The 18,999-nt window shown below is 40.8% G+C and overlaps 2 protein-coding genes across 5 annotated transcripts; both read right to left on the bottom strand.

The window, feature by feature from the left end:
* Window positions 1-1,520: 1,520 nt before the first annotated feature.
* mcoln1b (mucolipin TRP cation channel 1b) lies at window positions 1,521-12,897 on the bottom strand. 2 transcript variants are annotated; one of them, XM_086185097.1, is made up of 13 exons: window positions 12,689-12,896; window positions 10,704-10,948; window positions 10,431-10,592; window positions 9,862-10,018; window positions 8,634-8,715; window positions 8,444-8,540; window positions 7,631-7,730; window positions 7,435-7,541; window positions 5,709-5,858; window positions 5,512-5,613; window positions 5,259-5,381; window positions 4,220-4,426; window positions 1,521-3,239 (listed from the first exon to the last, which is right to left on the bottom strand). In XM_086185097.1, exons 1-13 carry the CDS (start codon window positions 12,723-12,725, stop codon window positions 3,105-3,107), a joined length of 1,704 nt encoding a protein of 567 aa, XP_086041223.1. In that variant the 5' UTR covers window positions 12,726-12,896; the 3' UTR covers window positions 1,521-3,104. The 2 variants fall into 2 exon arrangements, 1 of the variants encoding a protein (XP_086041223.1); XR_015110057.1 differs by having other exon boundaries at window positions 3,115-3,239; window positions 3,690-4,426; window positions 12,689-12,897.
* Window positions 12,898-14,244: 1,347 nt separating this feature from the next.
* On the bottom strand, window positions 14,245-18,256 carry LOC147245846 (trafficking protein particle complex subunit 5-like). 3 transcript variants are annotated; one of them, XM_086185101.1, is made up of 3 exons: window positions 18,186-18,256; window positions 17,026-17,298; window positions 14,245-16,952 (listed from the first exon to the last, which is right to left on the bottom strand). In XM_086185101.1, exons 2-3 carry the CDS (start codon window positions 17,293-17,295, stop codon window positions 16,656-16,658), a joined length of 567 nt encoding a protein of 188 aa, XP_086041227.1. In that variant the 5' UTR covers window positions 17,296-17,298; window positions 18,186-18,256; the 3' UTR covers window positions 14,245-16,655. The 3 variants fall into 3 exon arrangements, with proteins under 3 accessions (XP_086041227.1, XP_086041226.1, XP_086041225.1); XM_086185100.1 differs by lacking the exon at window positions 18,186-18,256 and adding an exon at window positions 17,975-18,120; XM_086185099.1 differs by having other exon boundaries at window positions 14,246-16,952; window positions 18,127-18,250.
* Between the last annotated feature and the right edge of the window lie 743 nt (window positions 18,257-18,999).

The raw sequence follows: 18,999 nt of genomic DNA on the forward strand, positions 1-18,999 counted from the left end.
GCTATACCACTCCTTCATGGCTCTAAGAGGACTGAGTGTGCACATCTCTGTCTCTCCTTTTCATCCATTGCTGATTTTCATCTTCCGTAATGTATAATTTCTTTGGCTGGATCAAGCTGACTCCACTTGTCTTGTTTTACATGTAGGGCCATTTGTGATAATGGGAGGCTTCAAGGTTACAGAATAATGAATACAATTTGCATCATTTATCTTTCATGAAGCCAACAAACCTCTCTCCTCCTCAAAGTACCTGTGCTTTAGTTCCCTGTATTTCCTTTATTGCATCTGGATTGTATTGATTTCCAGTGAGTGGCCAGCTGGAGGCTGCAGACAGAGCCTGCTCTCTCCCTCTAGTGGTATCACATTACCACAAAACATTATTTTTCATTAAAACTCTGGATAACTGTGGAGAGAAAATCATCACATAATGCACTAAAATGAATATCACACAATCCCCAAATTAAAAATAAGACTTAAAAATGAGTAAAACAATGTGTGTAATTCAATTCACTAGTGTTTCAGACATTTACAATACTAATTAGTGTGTGTTTTTAATAAATTAAAAAGTCAAGAAGTAAATATGCATATTATGTTAAACATACATTCTAAAATCAATCAATAAATAGACAAAAAATGTTATTCATTTCTAAGAGATGTTTTTTCACCCTAAATTTTTTTTTTAATTAGAGATTTTTATTTCAAAACTGGCTTTTTTGAAAGTATTTATTTTTTTGCCATACTTGTAGGATGTTTCTACAAAAAAGGGCCAGAAATATGTAAAATAATCTGGCACTGAATAAAGCAAAATTATTTCCTAGACTATAATGTCAGGTATTTAGAAAGCACATTTCAAAACAATGGTTGACCCAAGTGCTGTCGATCAAGATAATAAGAGCCATAAACAACAAACAATAAACACTCACTGGGATGATACTTGTTGAATAGTTCTGTCTTCTATTATGAGTGTGATGAGATTTATGAACTAGAATTTAAACAAATACGCTTAAAAACATTTTGCAGCGTAGACCCGGCAGCAGTGGTCTGTCATGCACTGAGTTTTGTTCCAGGCGATAATGATTTTGACTGTTCCTCTGGTGGTACCATGCAGTTGATATTTTTGGGTTTAGTTAAAAGCCCTCACAACTTTGACAAACATCTGGTAGAGACATTCTTAGGACTTTTTAATGCCCTGACTTTGTGACTAACGTCATCAGGTCAACGTTTTCACTTCATTCATAGTTTACGACAGATAGATCTTCTTCTTACTTGGCTAATTACCGGTTTTCCCCATCCTGTTATCTGTAGTTTTAAGTGATGATTGATCTTAAAAGCAGACATTCTGACTTACTGAAGGAGAAGAGAGTGTTAATGTGTGACAGGTAGCATGCACAACATTATATCAAAATAAAGTTTCCAACCGAGACATTTGGAAAGATCAATTGGCATGAAATGTGGTAATGGTGCCCTCCTCAGGATGAATTGTTGGAATTGCCCTTTAAACAACTAAACATGCTGTGGAAAATAAGACACAGACATGTAAGGATTATTTTCTCCTTTTTATTTAGCTGATGTGTCTAAGGCAGTATATTTACAGAGAATATTCAGTATAAATCAGGGTATAAACCTGTACATCGTCCTTCCATACAGAAACAGAGGAACTCAATTTGGGCAGTAACTTGTTTAAAAAACACCAAAAAAACAAAAAACAATTAAGAACGCAGTAACACTGATACCATTAAATTCAAGTGGTATTAAATGACCTTCCCTGGAGTGTCAGTGGAACACAGATGAATAACCTTCAGTAAACAATGCCTTGCTCCATTTCGCTGTATAGCTCCCATGTGAGACATTTAACTGGGTGAAGCTGTAAATCTGTCTTCAATAAGTGCAAATAAGGCTCAGTGAAAATGAATTTGATGAACCATGTTATTACCATTGGAAAAAACAAAAACGCTTGAAGAAAACATGTAGGTAAGCCAAAAAAAAGGTACAATTTTTTTTATATCAATTTGCATGTTCCCTTGTGTGGAGACAAGTCTTGTCCAATAAACAGTGCCCTTCATATGTCTTCATGAAGTAAACAGGAGTGGTATAACAATTTCCTTAAGTTTGTACTATAAATAATATTCTGTGCAATCATTCCCTTTAAAATGGGTAATTAACAGCAGCTGCTCTGTGCAGACCTCCTCGCGTCAGATAAAATAAATGAGCTATTACCCTTTCACACGCTTTAATGGCTGTCTTTGAGTCGAACACTTTATAAAAGGACACATGATGAAATCCTCCTTTAGACATCACACGGAACACATTTTCAGCAGGAATATTTGCAGTCCTTCAAAGAGCACTTCAATCCTAACAGTAAAAAGGCTCCCCCTCTCTGTGCAGTGGCACATATTACATATTGATGACTAACTGGTTTGTTGTGGGCGTCGTCCTTCCTCATCTCAAGGGAGATGATGGCGGCTGCACGAGGAAGGACGAACCCTGGAGCCTCAGAGGCCGAGAAAGAAGGACTCGACTGGAGTGGACGAGCAGCCTTGACTGAAAATGTTGCAGACACTTAAACATACATTTAGCAGTTAATGGTTAGTTTTGATCTCTTTTTTTATTCTACTTCTGCTGTGAAGATTGAGATGACTTTATCAAGAGGCGCAAAAAAAAACTGTCAACCAGGCACAAATGTGAACAATAAAATGATACAAAAAAACCCCAACCTTCATTCAAGTTGCATTCAGTTGGTGGACCCTGTGTCCCGTCTACAGCAATGCATGTGTTTTCTGGCATCATGAGTACAAAAAAAAAAACATTTCAAAGGAGGACTATTAATCATTTATGTAGAACAAAAGCCAAAGCAGGTAGCTGGGCTTGTGCAGAGTGCCTGTCTGTTCAAATTCGAATGCTAAATTCAAATATGGGCAACAGTGGACAATGTGGTCTAACGTCAGATGGTTCACTCTACAAGCAGCATTGTCCCTGCTGGGCATCCGGAAAAAGAAGTGCAATTGCAGTCAGCTATCACTGGAGTGGAAATACAGTGCACATATATACACATTAGGTAGTCCCTCTGTGCATCCATTTCCTGCTCCTGCTCATCCTTCTCCTCCTCACCAGTCAAAGCAGCAGAAGAGGGAGCACGACGACCCCTCCGGACCACGGAACTTGCCAGAACTGGGCGTGTCGGTGCACTCTGCAATGAATGCATGCAGGTCTGTGATACGCACCTGCTCCTGTGTTTGGGCCTGCAGACAGAGGATGTAAAGCTATATGTTGTCTACATGCTTAAGTCACCACTGATAGAGTACATTTCATTTCATTTGATCAGAAACAAACAACAAAAACAAACAGATCAATCATTTGCCACAACATGACCAACACATAGAGACAGACAACCATTCGCTCTCACAGCCACACGTACGGTCAATTTAGAGTCTGGATTAACCTGGTCCCCTCTTGATGTCTTTGGACTGTGGAGGAAGCCGGAGTACCAGAGAGAACCCAGCAGGAACAGGGAGAACATGGAGACTACACATAGACAAACCCCGTGCTCAAGCCGGGGCTTGAACCCGGAACCTTCATGCAGTTAGGCAACAGTGCTGACCACTGCACCACCGTGCCGCCCACAAATAGTTTCAGGTGAATAAATGTAATGTGAGTAAATACAATGTAATTACATAAACACTACTTCACACCTGTGTTAAACTTGCTAACTGAACCACCGGGTTGTCATGGCAACATGTAAACACACTGCTTGAATCAGTGGCAAACAATTCTGATCCCTGTCAAAGGACCCAATACTCAAATGAATCCAGGTATATGCCAGGTGTCTTGTCCAGTTATGGCAGGTGTTTACGTGACTCTTTGCAATCATTATATGTATGAATATGGTGGGTGTGTCAACACAGTCAATCTCAGACTTTGATCTCAGTCATTCTGTCTGTTATCTTAGTGAGGACTATGACAGGATGACAGACAGAATTCCACCTGCTTTGATGACGACATTCAGTAGATCCACACTAGACTGCATCCAAACTGTTAAGTATCTTGCCTTTCATCTCAGACCCCACAGTCTCAAACTCTGCACTGCACTTTCTTGAGGACCCAGCAGTGCATATGCCGAGTTTGGTTGTTGAGTTAAATGGGTCAAAAACACATATTTATGTCATGTACATGATAGTGATGTGATAATCTTAAAGAGCTGTAAGGAAAAGACAGACATTACCATAATGGTGTCATAGGCTCCAGTGATGAGTGCGATGAAGAGGGACAGCACCATGTAGATGAAGAGGGAGATGAAGGTGTAAAGGTAGACCTGGCTGAAGATCCACACCAGTGTGCCACTTTGCTCCATCTCAGCAAATGTTACGAACATGTCATCTCCATTAATCAGAGAAAATAGGCACTCCGACACCATGGATAGGGAACGAAACTGTCAATCAAAGGATAAAAGATGTACATGTAAGCAAATGAAGCCCAACAGTAGAATCACCTGACCCCCAGTCTAATCTGTCAAACCCAGAAAATTAAGGTGTCCTGAGGTGTCTGACTTTTAACTATAAGTCTAAAGACCGACCCACCGTGGATTAAAGTAGTTTTCCCAACCTTTCCTACGGATGCTCAGTCTGACTGAGGTCTTGGAAATCCTGTCAAGTCTATGCAAAAAATTGTTCAAGAAGATTTTGATGAGAAGGGTGCAAAACAACAAGTACACATCTTTTAAAATGCTCGTATTTCGAATGGAGTTCAGGGATGACACAAGGATAAATTCCTTCTCTGTCAGTGTTGGCTGTCACAGTTCAGCTTTGCTCCACATCTGAATAGTCTTAATTGAGGATGGTGCCTAATTATTCAACAGGGATGTTTGTTTTATTTCATTGGTTGATTAGTCAGCTACAATGCAAAAAATCTTGTAGCAAGTTATAATGACAAGAAACTTGCTGTCTGTAGGATTTCTTGCCAAAGCGAATTTCCACCCAGTAGGTGGTTAGGCTTTTCCTTGTTGCTGTGGAAATGCACTCAGGAGCAAATGTAGTTGTGTGCAATTTGTAGAACACTGGTATGTAGTTTTAGTAACTTTTATATTGGTGAGTTTGTTAGAATCCATGCGAATCCTAAGTGTAATAGCAGCTGAACCTACTGTACACAGTACACCACCAGAATAAATGCTCTTGGACATGTATATGTTGGGCTGTGCTGAAATGTACCTTCTGGTCTCAACAACTCACGCCTGCTCTCTCTTGGATTGTGTGTGTATGTAGTACCTTGGCATGATAAGGGCCCAGCACAATCCAGCCACAGAAGCAGTAACCCATATAAATAGCAGCTGCACAGCAGCAGAAGCGGATGACATTAGGAAAAGCCGCTCTCAACGTAACAATCAAGATCTGCGGATCAAGAGGCAAGGATGGTACAACCAAAATATATTTCTTTCCCCTCAAAGAAAGAGAGGCAAGACAAAGATGAGAAAGTACAATATTAACATGGGCCATTTCACTGTGTGTGTCTTTCACGTACGTTGTATTTCTGAAAGAAACTGAGGTAGCGGATGACTCCCACCCATACCAGCAGGGTGGAGGTTCCCAATAGGATGCCGCACACATCATATGATGCTATATTCTGCATCAGAAGAGAGGTGACATTGATGCCTGGAATGCTGTGAAACCAAGTTCATGTTTCTATGACAGTGGACTTATCAACAATTGCCATATTACCTTTGACTCAATACCAATTTTGATGAAGCTGCCGATGATGGTGAACATGTCGCTGACAATGAGCAGTATATACCAGCCGTTGATGAACTCCATTCTGTCCCCCCAGCTTACGCTTCGGCCAAGTTTGGTTTTAAAAAACTGCGTGTATTCCTGGGTGAGGAGATCAGAATTTTGGGTAGAACATTGTTAAGTGCTTTCTTTGAATTTTGGATAAATGATCAGATTTTGAAAATTCCAGGTGACAGAAAACCTGCTGAAGAATGCCACGTGAAAATCGTTCGAATACTTGCAAACTTACTCACGAATCAAATGAACCAATGGAGGAATACTAACTACTACGAACTAAGTCTTTTAGATGAATGGAACTAAAAAACCTTTTGGGAAATCCACAAATTTTTTTTGTCCATCCTCCCCAGAGCCAGAGATCCAGGTAGAAACCCTCCTCTCCTCTGTGATTCATTAGGCAGCGAAGACTCAATTGATCTGGTTCCACTCCATTAACCTGCAGGAGAAGAACCGCCTACATTGCATTGTCAAAGTGCGTTCCAAGATAATTGGACTTCCCATTCGCACCCTGACAGCTGTGTATGAGCAGCAGGTCCGCGGAACGGCTGCCAAGATCCTGAAGGACCCCTCTCACGCTCTCTTCCCGGCATCTGAGAGGCTGCCATCCGGTCGCAGGCTACAGTGTCCGGCTTGCAGGACCCAGCGAAGCAGATCCACCTTTGTCCCCCAGGCTGTCCTCTTCCTGAACTCTCTGAACTCCCCGCACTCTGACCCCCTGTAGCACCCACAAGACTGCCATTTGTCATACACCTGGTGTACACCTGTACTTCTTGTATATGCTGCAACTATACATATATATATATATATATATATATATATACACACATACAGTATGTTGTCTGGTTGTTGTGTAACCAACTGTACTGCTCTCTCATCCCTTAATTGCCCCCCCCCACGGGGATAAATAAAGTTTTCTGAATCTGTATCTGAATCTGAAAGATATAAGTTAACTGCTAGTTAGCTTAGCACAATGAATGGTATGGGCTCGATCTTACCTGCTAAACTTCCCAAAAACAAAATTTTGCGGCGCAGTGATATAATAATTCGAAATTTGTGAATGTTACATACAACCCTAGTTCTATGAATGCTGGAAAGGAACATTTTGGAGAAAAGTCTATGTGGTGACTTTTGACGGAACTACGCTACACAGGCAACTGACTGACATTTACTGTGCTAAGCAAACTAGCAGTCAGTGGGTCCCGATGAATCCATCACGCATGCCTTTCTGAGGTGGCTCTTGGGAGGATGGGCAAGAAGGAGCAGTGTTCCTTTCAGAGACATTTTGAAAGAATAACTGTTTCTTTTTTTTAAATACACATACCTTGAGTATGAATCTGTTCTCATGCCTGCTTTATAAACATAGGGCTACTAGTAGTTGGCTTAGCTCAGCATAAGCACTAAGACTGTAAAGTGGTGGGAAAAAGTTAACCTTTACTTTCGTACAAAAACGGCACATAGTATTTTTTTATAAGTCACATTCATGTCCCGGGATATGTGCAGTGAAATCAGGATGATAAGTACTCCTCATCCATTTGAGTATTATTACACCACTGTGGTTTCAATCTATTCCATAGATCAACAGGTGGAGTTAAAGCAATGTGTGTGCACAGGCTGGTGAGCTGGCATATAAATATTGCTTTGGCTTGGTTTGGCCTCTTACATGTTGCAGGAGGACACCTCTGAGGATGGAGCGACCACACAGCAGCAGGGACAGGAGACAGACAAACGCCACCAGCACATCAAAGAACTCCCGTGCATAGCTCTCAGCTGACAGAAGAGGAGAAAACCAGAAAGTTGATTAAATGACTCCAAAAATAATTTTCTCTACTGTTGCTGAGCTGCCACCTGTTACTCACCATGTCCCGACACATTGGGATCCTTACACTCCTTTATGGAGGCCTGGTTCTGTAGGTGGATCTTAATTTTTCCACTGTGCGCTCTGTTATCCATGAGGATCTGACAGCACAGACAAGTCAGTGTAAATACTCGACTCTTAACGTTTGACAATTCTATCAGATACAAACTTTGGTAATGCCAACATTTTGGGGAACTTATTTTCCACCCTCCTCGGAACCAGACAAGGAGATAGACACCTTTCTTTACTCTGTGCTGCGTTAGGGACCTGGGACCCATGGAGACGGACTACCTCTTAGTTACAATGAATGGTAGTGGGTTGGAAGTGTTGGCATAATCACGTCCTTAGATTAATGCATCATCTTTTCTGGCATAAATAACAAGGTTTCTGTATAACATTTGATTTTAAGTAACAATTGAAAATGTTAAGATATTGTTGTAATGGAATCATAGCAAGAACTACTCTCCTGACTTTGCCCAGTGAATCAGCGTAGCACCCCAAAATCTCAAATTTTAGCCTCTGTCAACAAAAGAAAACGTTTTGTGATCTCAGGAAGAGAAACTGCTCCGACTAATCGTGACCTACCTCGAAAGAGAAGGATAAGGAACCCTGAACTTCTAGAGAAAAAAAGGACCCTGAGCCTGATCCATTTGACAAAGGGATGCTAGCCTGCCCATTAACCACCATTTGTCATGCTAAGCTAACGAAATCAGCTGGCTGTTGGGCCTAAGCATTCTTATGCATTCACAGAGGAGAGCAAAAAGCTTTAAGTAAAGGTTATCATTAAAAAAGACTTTACAGAGGAAGAGCTCACTGTTATGGCAAAGGTATAGCAGTCAGGGATTTCATTGTTTATGATCGTCTGAATGTTGATGGCCTTCAGCTGGAAGTCAACCGTTACGTTGATGAGCCTGTTGAGACATACAGACAATTCAATATGTAATGTTACAGTTATAAAGAGAAACAACACGCTTCATATACAAACTAATAATACTAAGATCTACTTGTAAAACTGGAGAGTGAAATTCTTGTAGTCACTGTTTCCTGATGTAGATGTGGACGTTGATGGGTCTAAGCCAATGCACTCTGGAAAAAACAAGCAAAACACAACCAAGCATTGGAGGAAGTAAGTGGTGTTCTGTGTGGAACTGCTCAAGCCATACAAATGATTCCCTTTTTCCATATCACATGAAGCGCAAACCACACTTCTACACTTCCTAAATTGTCTAAATGCAGAAGCTTTGTTTTCGTTTGACTGACTTTTGCTCCATGATTCATCATGTATGACAAATAGACCTCTCTGACAAATAAGCAGATGAATCCCTTTTTCCAGGGCAACAACATCGTGTGTCATTATTGTCTTTTTTTGCTGTTAGAAACATTTTTAAGTTTTTAAAAATAGGACACTGTTGCAGCTGACATATAGGGAGCAGCACCACGATGACTCACTGGCTTGTCAAGGGCCAAAAAAATATGGATACTGCATGAAAAAAACCAGAGGTGACCTCAGAGACCCATTTTTCTGCGATACAGAATCCACAACTACACCCATCAATTGCGTCAGACTGGGTTTATTTAAAAACTTTTAGGATTGTTTAGCCCTGTCACGATAAATATTATACAACCTAACATACATTCAAAAGTTTTGCTGTCTTTAATGTATTGCCCATTGCCTTTACATGCACATTTGATCAAGATTTTTCCAATGGTTAATTTCATGTTTTTCTTATTCTGAATATTTTTACAGACATTTTTTTTACATTATAACTCTGATGTCTAACAGAATATTTTTAAGAATTAAAAGTTAATCACTCTTTCAAGGGGTGTACTTGCTTTAATATGCAATTATATACAATCATGCAATTGTATATATCACATAAGTGTCATAAAATGCTTAAAATTGCACTATCGTTTCCTGCAATAATCTCTGGGACATTATATTGTCCAACAAAATTTGTCAGTGTGTGATGCTGAGGAATGTGCCTAATATCTTCATCGAGGTTAAAACAGCCCAACACCTCAACACAGCAATGTTAAAGAACCCCTGATCTGAATCTACCCCTACTTTAAACGGGTTCTCATCTTGCTCAGGTTCAACCCCTCCATCAAGTGTCAGGAAATTCATTCACGCATTTTTTTTATATAATCCTGCCAAAAGACGATCAGAAATCAACACGTACAATAAACAAAACGAATGGAGTATAAAAACATAAATATTAAAGCCCATCCTACCAGTGACAACGTGCGGATCGATGTCGAACGTGTCATTGACAGGGATGATCGTGCCCCTCCTATAGTACCTCTGGCAAAGTGAGAGCGCACTTCCATTGACCCCGACACCCAGAACGTAGGCGTACTGTCCCAGTGAGATATGAGGTAGAGCCAGGTACTGGTGGCAAGAAGAGGAGGATGTTTTACAATAAAGGAGAATGACTTTGCATGTTAGAACATTTAAACTACAAATCAAAAACAATTAAATCCTACATTGTCCCAAATGATCATTAATGCTACTATTCTTACGCAAACGCTAAGGATACTGTTCCAACTCTCCTGGGGCTAATAGGAGCAATACCTCACTCTAGTGCCCCTCCTGTTAGATCAGGAAAACATGGTTATTGATGGTTAACATGGGTGGTTGATTTAATGCCTGTATCCATAAAGGATGGCTTGTGGGTGGGATTTAAGAGAAGGGGGGCTATAATGCACTGTTTCTATATTCTGAATGCCATTAACAAAGCTGTCATATGGATGAGAGGGGATATTTACTCAGTGTTAGGCAGAGTTTATGGTGAGTGGGCTACCTGCTTGATGGCGAAGGTGAGGTGGTTGTAGAGCTCTCTCTGCGTGTGGACGGCTTGTGCAGTATTGTCCCGATAATCCTTCAGGAAAAGGTGTTTGAATGCTGCTGTGTTTTCCTCTTTAAAAGTCACGACCATCTGGTTGCTGAGTCCAAACAGCACCAACTGAGAGGCACAAAACAACTGAGCTTGAATACGGAGTAAAACAGGTCTCTCTGATAGGGTTGAACTGTTACTAGCATCCATCATGTTTTATGTCAAAGGTACTCGGTCTACCTGCACTGTCACAATTATGATTTTGAGGAGCTGGAGGCCCAGCTTGAAAGGCTTGCGTCCCTTGGCGTGATATTTGTCACACGGGCTCATGAAGAAATATTTGAGCTTCCTCCTCAGGGCCTCCTCCTCTTCCTCCTGCTGCTGGCGGAGATCTGAGCCTACAAGGCCAGTAGGAAGAGAGCTTTCATCTCCATGAAGCTCCCGGGACCCATAGCCGGTCATGGAGGACAGCAGCCTGTCCTTCTCTGGGGAAGAGCATGTAGAAGTGAACTTAGACCCAACATTTCATGCATACAGACAGCATCTTTCATCAGCCTCCCCACCTTCCAAACCCAGCAGCTCAGTCTGCCTCGATTTACTGTTTCAGATCAGTGTCAAGCCTGTGCAGAGCTGAGGTGCTGACACAGTTAGCATCTATCCACCTGTTTCCATCTAGCATTCCAGCTCCAAGCAGTCCCTGGGGTTTAATATCCGTGCTCATATTTGTCATCTCCATAGTTTTTTACTTTTAAGTGACTTTAGAGTATATTTTCATGGGTTCTGCATATTTTCAGTCAAGTAAAAGGATAAGATCATGGTGGCAGTTCGTCAAGTTTTCAGTAAAACGGAAACCGTTACGTTGGCTAAATTAGACGCACATTCCTGTTAAATCACAAACCAGTTCATCTTGTAAAGACATCAACGTAATAGAAAGTATTATTTAAAAAAAACAACAACTAAGAGTGCATTGCTGTGATTGCCTCAATGTAGAGCTATTGCAGTTTTTCACTGGTAAAGAGCTCTTCCCCGTAATGCACCATGTTCTACCTCTGGCCCCTGACAGTCCTGCCAGTTTTGGTTCTGAAGGATGTGCAAACTCAGAGACGAACATCACCACCTTGGCAGCAGCAACACAGACATGTTGATGAGCCAGTAGGCTGGAGCAAAGTGACAGTTCAACAGTAGCGTAGACGCGTTCAGATGTGACGTAAAGGGTCCATTTTTAGACAGAGTCTTTATTAACCTGAACGGCATTTTAGCTGTGAACTTCCCTTCATGAAACATGCAGTCCTCCTACTGTGACTATATCCAAACTAGCCTTGGCCTCTAAACTTGGCCATGGAGGTAGCTCTTTGACACTCCAGGGCTCATGGGAAATGCTGTTCAATAAATGCTGCCCCTGATACTCCTTAGGTACTAAAAAAAACCCAACCCAAACCAAAACAAACAAACAGATATTAAATACTGCATGCTAATAGTGACTTTAGATTTATTTATAATTTTTCTAGACATACCTAAGCTACAAACCACTTAAAAAAAGCAACATAAGCATAAATAAATAAATGCCAAATAAAGATGTAAAAACATACATAACAAATGAATGAATAGTGAATACATTTTGGTAAAAGGCAATTTCTTTATTATTATATGTATTTCTTTTTACAGAAATACAGACATGAATAAAATAAAAAACATACATTATGAAGAAAATACAAAAAATATGTAGTTAGAAAATACATGAAAAACATGTGAAATGAAGAAATTGGTGATATATTAACTAAATGAATGTATTCATTCACTTACTTTTGTATTGTATTCGACAATTATTTATATGACTTCTCCTTAAAGACCAACAGTGTTTCCAATTGTTCCTCATAGGGATTTCATTAGTTTCGTCTAGTTAGCAAAGCATTTTCATTAATCGACATGAGTCCTCACGTTAAAGTTATTGCAGTTGGCCTTAAAGCTGTTCACCCGTGCTTAATGCAGCCAAGAAATTCTCTATATTAACAAAAACCGAATCACTGAACGCAGCTGTAGCAGTGCAGTAGGGCCAGATGAAATGTTCATTCACTACATCATCGCCGTCTCCACCTCGCTGAATAGAAGGACGAGCCCGACGTGAGGGCGAGTGGGACGCTTGTGTTAATAATACGTTTAAACCCGGAGCAGATCGAGACACAGCCGCGGATCGTTGGCGGAATGAATCCGAGGCCAGAACAAACCTGAGTCGCCGGCTTGAACACAGCTCGAAGACGCCATGGAGACGTTTAGGTGGTCACACGGGAAAGACGATCATCGTCCACAGATGCGGCAGCTCATCCCTGGTAAAGGATACTAGTGTGTCGCAGTGAATGAATAACAAACAGGTAAACACATCTCAGCTTCCGGAAAACCACGTGACCCAGTCACGTGCCCTCGCTGCCGTCCAGTGAGATGGAAGACATGTTGAGATCTTGAACAACGGCTGACCATAACCCTTATTTGCGTTGTTGTTTTGTTCCTTTTAACAAAACATTCTTAGTAAGACATTCTGGATCTTAACTGTCGTTGGTGAAGCTGTTCAACTGGGTGTGGCCAGAATATAGTAGGTGAGACCAGACACGATTGGAATACCATTTTCCAAATCAATCAAAAACAACAGCCAATTTGCAATAGGCTATAGTAAAATTCTGTCAAATACCGAGGCAATATGTTATGGCAGTTTTATGAAAGTCAAAAAATGTTACCCTTTATTTAAAAAAAAAGATGTATTTTGTGGGGAGAAAAGAGGAAGAAAGAAAATGCTGTTATTAAATGAAAACCATAGCTATCCTTACTGCAGTTCACAAATAACCGGAAATTAAAAACAGAGACGATTACATGGCATGTCTAAATTACATCAACATAATTTATCAAACCCTGAATAACAGGGACCACAAGGAAATGATCTGTACCACTGTTTAAAAATACATCAATGAATGACAAGGTGTTGCGATCCTCCCGGTATCACACCACTCGAACTGGTGTGACTGCAAGAGTGACACATTCGCTCTAGTTTTTGGCCGGGCCTGGAGGTAGCAGCCCTATGAAGGTGTCATGGCCTTACTGACTGAGGGTGCATTCAAATAATAACACACATATTAATCTTCTTATTGGTGCATTTTGATCACGATGGGGTGTGACATCTGAATGTAGATGCCATGTCAGCCCTTGGACACGACCACAGACAGAACAACAGTCACTGTTTAGCTCACTCTCAAAAGGGCTCTCCTTGAGACACACACACACACACACACACACACACAGAAGACAAGCTGAATCTAGCTGAACATGGCTGGCCTTGACTATTGCTTCAGTGTGTCAAATGAAACTGTAGGCTGGGGGGGGGGCTGCATCTGTCATCACCATGTTTTAAAAAGTTATGGCTACAATATGAGTGGAGATCAAAGTTGAGGTCCTGCAACGGGAACGTCAACACAGATCTTGACAAAGTTCTTCTCTTCCAGGCTGTCAAATGTCACCCCTCCCTCGGGTCATGCAGAAGTTTAATGGGGACCAAGTTTTGGCTACGATGCAGAACATTAGACAGCTATGAGACTGTGTTCCTAGCCACATATGTGAGGGGTAGCATATTCAAATTTGGAGGTTGTCAACAGTTCAGGTCTAATTTACAGGAATATTCTAAGTGTTCAGGGGATTCAACTGCACACCAACCGTTGGGTGACACGTAACACAGGTAATGCTGGACACTGTTTCTCACCAAATATAGCAACTTGCACACGTCTGTGTCAGGCCTCCACTTGTTTTGCCTGGTCTTGCTATTGTACAAAGCAACTGTTGCAGGCTGGGCCCTATACCATTCTAGGTGTCTCTATATAATGGATCAAACCACTTAAACCCTGTATTATTATTTGATATAAAGTTCACTGTGAGTTCTGAGCTGCATTGTTTTCATATATTTATTCTTCACTTCCTCCAAAGACCATTTGACACCAGCAGAGTTAAGCTGGAAGAATCAATGCAGTATAAGTTTACATGCCATAAAAAATACAAACTCAATCAATCAATGGAAAACACTATTGTTTATATGCAAAACTATTTTATCCAAAAAGAGTTCTAATTCACTACCTTAATTTCCATTAACTAGTTTGCTTGTATTTTTCATACACTCCTTGTATCAAAAAAAGGGGGGTTTATGTGAAGTTTAAAATGTAACAAAGTAGATTCAGGTGACATTAAAATTTTATTCCAAGATACACAAAACATCGCTACTGCCGGCATAAAAACCAAGTACCACAAAATTAGTGGCTGGTCCTGCATCTTCTTAGCATGTTGAGGTCATCTCTCTTCAAACACTTTTTTGGACAAATAATTCAACATTCTGGAAGTCATACACGTTCTTTCCAGTATTACAAGCTGCCCCTGTCATGGCCGTCCAGCCTAGCAAATAGCAGCCAGCAGCAGTTAGCTAGTCTTTGAGGTGCCTGCTCTCAGCTGAGGAATGAGTACATAAAACCTGCCAGAATTTTTGTTTTTGGAGTAATTAGTCAACAAAAACTGAGGCTTTTTAATTGGCTGATATAATACAGCTACCTATTTCCAAACAAAGATCGAGCATTTTAGTGTTCTCCACACTGCCAGGAAGAATATTCTGGGAGGAAAATACTGAAGGCTGTGTTTATTTAGTATTTGATCCTAATTTCAAACACACTGAATGTATTTAAAAAAAAAAAAAAAAGTCTACCATTATCAATTCAATTAATTGGTCTAAAAAGCCCCACAAAGGTATTAATCAGCCACCACTATCCCTGGAGCAGGAGCACAGCCAGATGTGCACAACATCAAGGAACTCTCTGGAAATGTGCTTATTGCCCCGAGTCCCCAGAGACGGACAAGAAGACAGAGTCCCCTCTCTCCTCTGTGCTGCATTAGGAATCTGACATCTGTAGAATCCATCTTACTGCTCATGAATTCAGACAATGAATGGCAGTAGATGGGATATATTAGCACACCTCAGACAGAAGTCATCAAATACTCTCAAAACAATCTTTACAAGCATTAACGTGAATGAGTTTGTAATTAACCTTCATAATGAAATAATTCAAATGCAAGAAACTGTCAATTTGGAGCAAAACAGTCCGAACTTCTTTCCTGACTGGATTCAAAACAGCAACTCAAGACTGTCATGGTAACTTTGATCAACAAAACAAAGCTCTCGTTGATAACTAAGAGCGAATGCTGCTACTAATCACAGCAGACTGTAAGAGGACGAGAACTAATTCTGGACAAACAAAGACGCTGATCCGGATTAAATTTAAAACAGAAAACAAGAGGAGGAGGAACATGATTTGGAACGAGTAGGATGAAGGTACGTTTACACTTATCAACCGTTGCCTTTCGTTGCGCTAAGCTAACGAGCGGTCAGCAGGTCTCTGCAGAGCTCTGCTTGATAATTCACACGGAGGAGAGAACGGGATCTATCTTCTGGTCTGACTCTGGGAAGGACGGCAAAAAAAAAGTCGACAACTTCCAAGAACTCAAAACTTTCAGGCAGTCACAGATTTTTTTTCTGTTTACAGCAGCTAAATTCACTATTCTGCTTTGAAGGTGCTGACAAGACAAGTTCTCAGAGTATATTGTGAACAGCTGACGAAAAGCAACAAATCTCCACATTTGAGACACAGGCACCAGCGGATGTTGTTCATATTTGCCTTATAACCACTTCAACTTATCGTTCATATGACTGATTTATTTTTGGTCCATCAACAAACTGATTTATCACCTCCAAGCCAATAAAGACAACGCCTCACACAGAGTGGTGATGTGGAGACAGTTACTTCATTAAAAACACAGTGAACTGATGGGTTTGAAAAAAAAACAACCCACCACACTTTGATAAGAAGCAACCAATGTGAAGCTATCTGTGGTGAAAGTAAGAACATGAACTTGTCACTTCACGAGGTATATCAAGAGTGAGATGATCCACACAAAGTTGGAAGATTGAGCCAACTCAGTGCGTCTCTGCTGGCTCAGGAGGCTGCCATCCTCCATCGAACCACCTGTCCAGTCATTCAAACTCTGGTCACACAAGGAGAAACACTCAGATTCACGAATCTCACAGTCTCTCGCAGCAGGAGTTAAAAAAAAGAAAAGACAAGAAAAGAAAAGAAAGGGGCCTGGTATTAATTACCAAACTTTTCCCAGTTCTCCTTATCTGCCGTCCAAAGCCTTGTCCCTGGCTATGACAGACTCATTGAACTTAATCATCAGTGTGGTGCCTTTGTGCCAGTGGGCAGTGACTTTGGCGGGGAAACCACTGTGTGTGAGGATGGCTTCCACAATGCCGGCAGTGAATGCGGCGCAGTTTAAACTGCTGTTCTCTTTAGGCACAGAGATGTATGCATTGATGAGAGGCTCCTTTTCGATAATGTAGTACGTCTTGTCATCATCGTTTGCCTGCTCCAGTTTGTCAGCCTCCTTCCCAAATAAAGACTTCCACACGTTCACCTAAAAAAGGACCAAAAGAGCACTGTCAGTATGATTTCAAAAAAGCAGAAAATTAACTCTTGAAGACACACACCTTGATGAAGAGCAGCATGTTTAGCACTTTAGTCTCCCTTTTGCTATTCTTCTCCCTCAGCACCAGCACGTCCAGCATGCTGGCTCCCACACTCTGGCCCATGTCGGCAAGGCGAGTCTGCAGCTCAGACACGGAGTAGACCCGGCTCTGACAATACTGGACCATTTCAGAGAACAGGAGGGCAAAGGCACTCACGCTGACCTCAGTCTTTGGTCTGGTCAGGGGGCGCTCCAGGATGCTGGACTTCCCTCGGGTGAACCGTGTATCCATTTTCTGTTTGGGAGTGATGAAAGGTGGCCGAGGTTAGTGAAGATCTATCGACAGGAGCGCAGCGAAAGTAGTTCATTTTAAGAGATTTTTTTTTTTTTTTTTGCAGTGACTACTTTGAAAGACACTGCACAAATATTCTTAGACATGTGCGTGAGAACTAAACATTTTACAACAACCAGTAAATTTGTGCGTTTCTCTATTACAAATCAAAGACATTTAGGATACTATTTATTTATCACATCATAGTCTATACAATAGTCAAAATATGACCATTTCACCAAATCATGCAACACTATTTTTTACCACGTAACAATATTAGTGTATATGTAAAACTACACTAAAGAATTCATTATTTGAGCACAAAAACACACTACTCATTCCAGATACATCCTTGGACTGCAAACTCTCACAAACTACAACATTTCAAGTAATAAATTCAAATAACTGGTTTGGCTCAACCAATAGTTAAAAACATTGGATTTCGCATCATTGAATAGGCAATGACACAAGACACAAAAGGCAACGACTGCTAACATTTACGAAGCACATGTTTGCATTTTGATATCTATTCCCATTATAAAATATCTTACAAATTGTTGCAGCATGACCAAAATAGATACAAAGTTACATGTACTCGAATGTGTCACACATAGATACGTCGTGTTGTGTCAGCTGATACCCAGTAGCAGGCTGTTAGCTTTAAAGCCGTATCGGCTAGCTAGCACTAGCTTCCTGTTTATTATGGCGCAGTAGGCGCAGGGTAGTCTTTGCACGAGTGGAAACATGACGCTAAACGTTTTAAATATGATTAAAAATAATAGGATACATTACGCCGATTAATGAGCAAAATCTTGGGGGAAAAACCAGGAACCTTTACGAGATAGAGATACCGAGTTTGTATTCTTCTTCGTGGACAACTATTTCTTCCTCTACGTTGAAATTATTCACTGCACGTCACACTGCCACCTATTGTAGCTGACTGAAAACAAAGAACATGTGGGCGACAATATGCATTTTTTAATTATCATGAAATAGTAATCAAATAGGTACATTCGTTTAGCGCATTTATTTTATGTATTCTCATCTATTATCCGTTGCAAAATGAATGTCATGTGTCATTACAATTTAAAAAATTTGGCCAAAATAATGCATCCATCCACTAATAAATATTTCTTCAGTGTAAATATCTATCAGTCCATCCATTCATTTTCTATTCCGCTCATCCATTCAGTGTTGCAGGGGGCTGGAGCCTATCCCAGCTGACACTGGGTGAGAGGCGGGGTTCACCCTGGATGGGTCGCCAGTCTGTTGCAGGGCCATCAGGAGCAATTAGGGGCTCAGTGTCTTGCTCAAGGATACTTCAGCATGGGGAAGTGAGGATCGAACCAGTGACCCTTTGGATGCTTGACGGCCACTCTACCTCTGAGCCGTGCCGCCCCCTCAGTAAAAGTAGTTCTCCAAAAAATATTTTCGCTCCTCGTTTTAGAAGCTGTAAAAAAAAGTAATCTCCTCAACACATTCTTTTTTCCCTTTCCCATCCAATAAAAATATTGGACAAACTAGATGCAATAGCACAGCTAGGAAATGAACTGCGTGTTCCTTTCACAAAAGAACCACAACAACCTGTCCACAGTTTTAAAGGCAATCCAGTTCAATGTTGAAGAGGCTGAAGTTAAAAATAAATGAAAATGATGAGCTTAAAAT

The sequence above is a fragment of the Aulostomus chinensis genome, chromosome 18 (assembly GCF_037954235.1).
Source record: "Aulostomus chinensis isolate RoL2024-O1b breed Wild chromosome 18, RoL_Achi_v1.0, whole genome shotgun sequence".
In the NCBI taxonomy this organism is placed as follows: Eukaryota; Metazoa; Chordata; class Actinopteri; order Syngnathiformes; family Aulostomidae; genus Aulostomus; species Aulostomus chinensis.

Excerpts from the sequence above, each read along its gene's own strand:
- mcoln1b (XM_086185097.1), bottom strand. The coding sequence starts at position 12,725 with ATGGCGTCTTCGAGCTGTGTTCAAGCCGGCGACTCAG. Across the intron at positions 5,614-5,708 it reads AAATTGGTATTGAGTCAAAG|AATATAGCATCATATGATGT; the intron begins GTAATATGGCAA and ends CTTCTGATGCAG. Across the intron at positions 3,240-4,219 it reads GAGCCTATGACACCATTATG|GCCCAAACACAGGAGCAGGT; the intron begins GTAATGTCTGTC and ends CTCTGTCTGCAG.
- LOC147245846 (XM_086185101.1), bottom strand. The coding sequence starts at position 17,295 with ATGGATACACGGTTCACCCGAGGGAAGTCCAGCATCCTGGAGCGCCCC. Across the intron at positions 16,953-17,025 it reads ACATGCTGCTCTTCATCAAG|GTGAACGTGTGGAAGTCTTT; the intron begins GTGTGTGTCTTC and ends GTCCTTTTTTAG.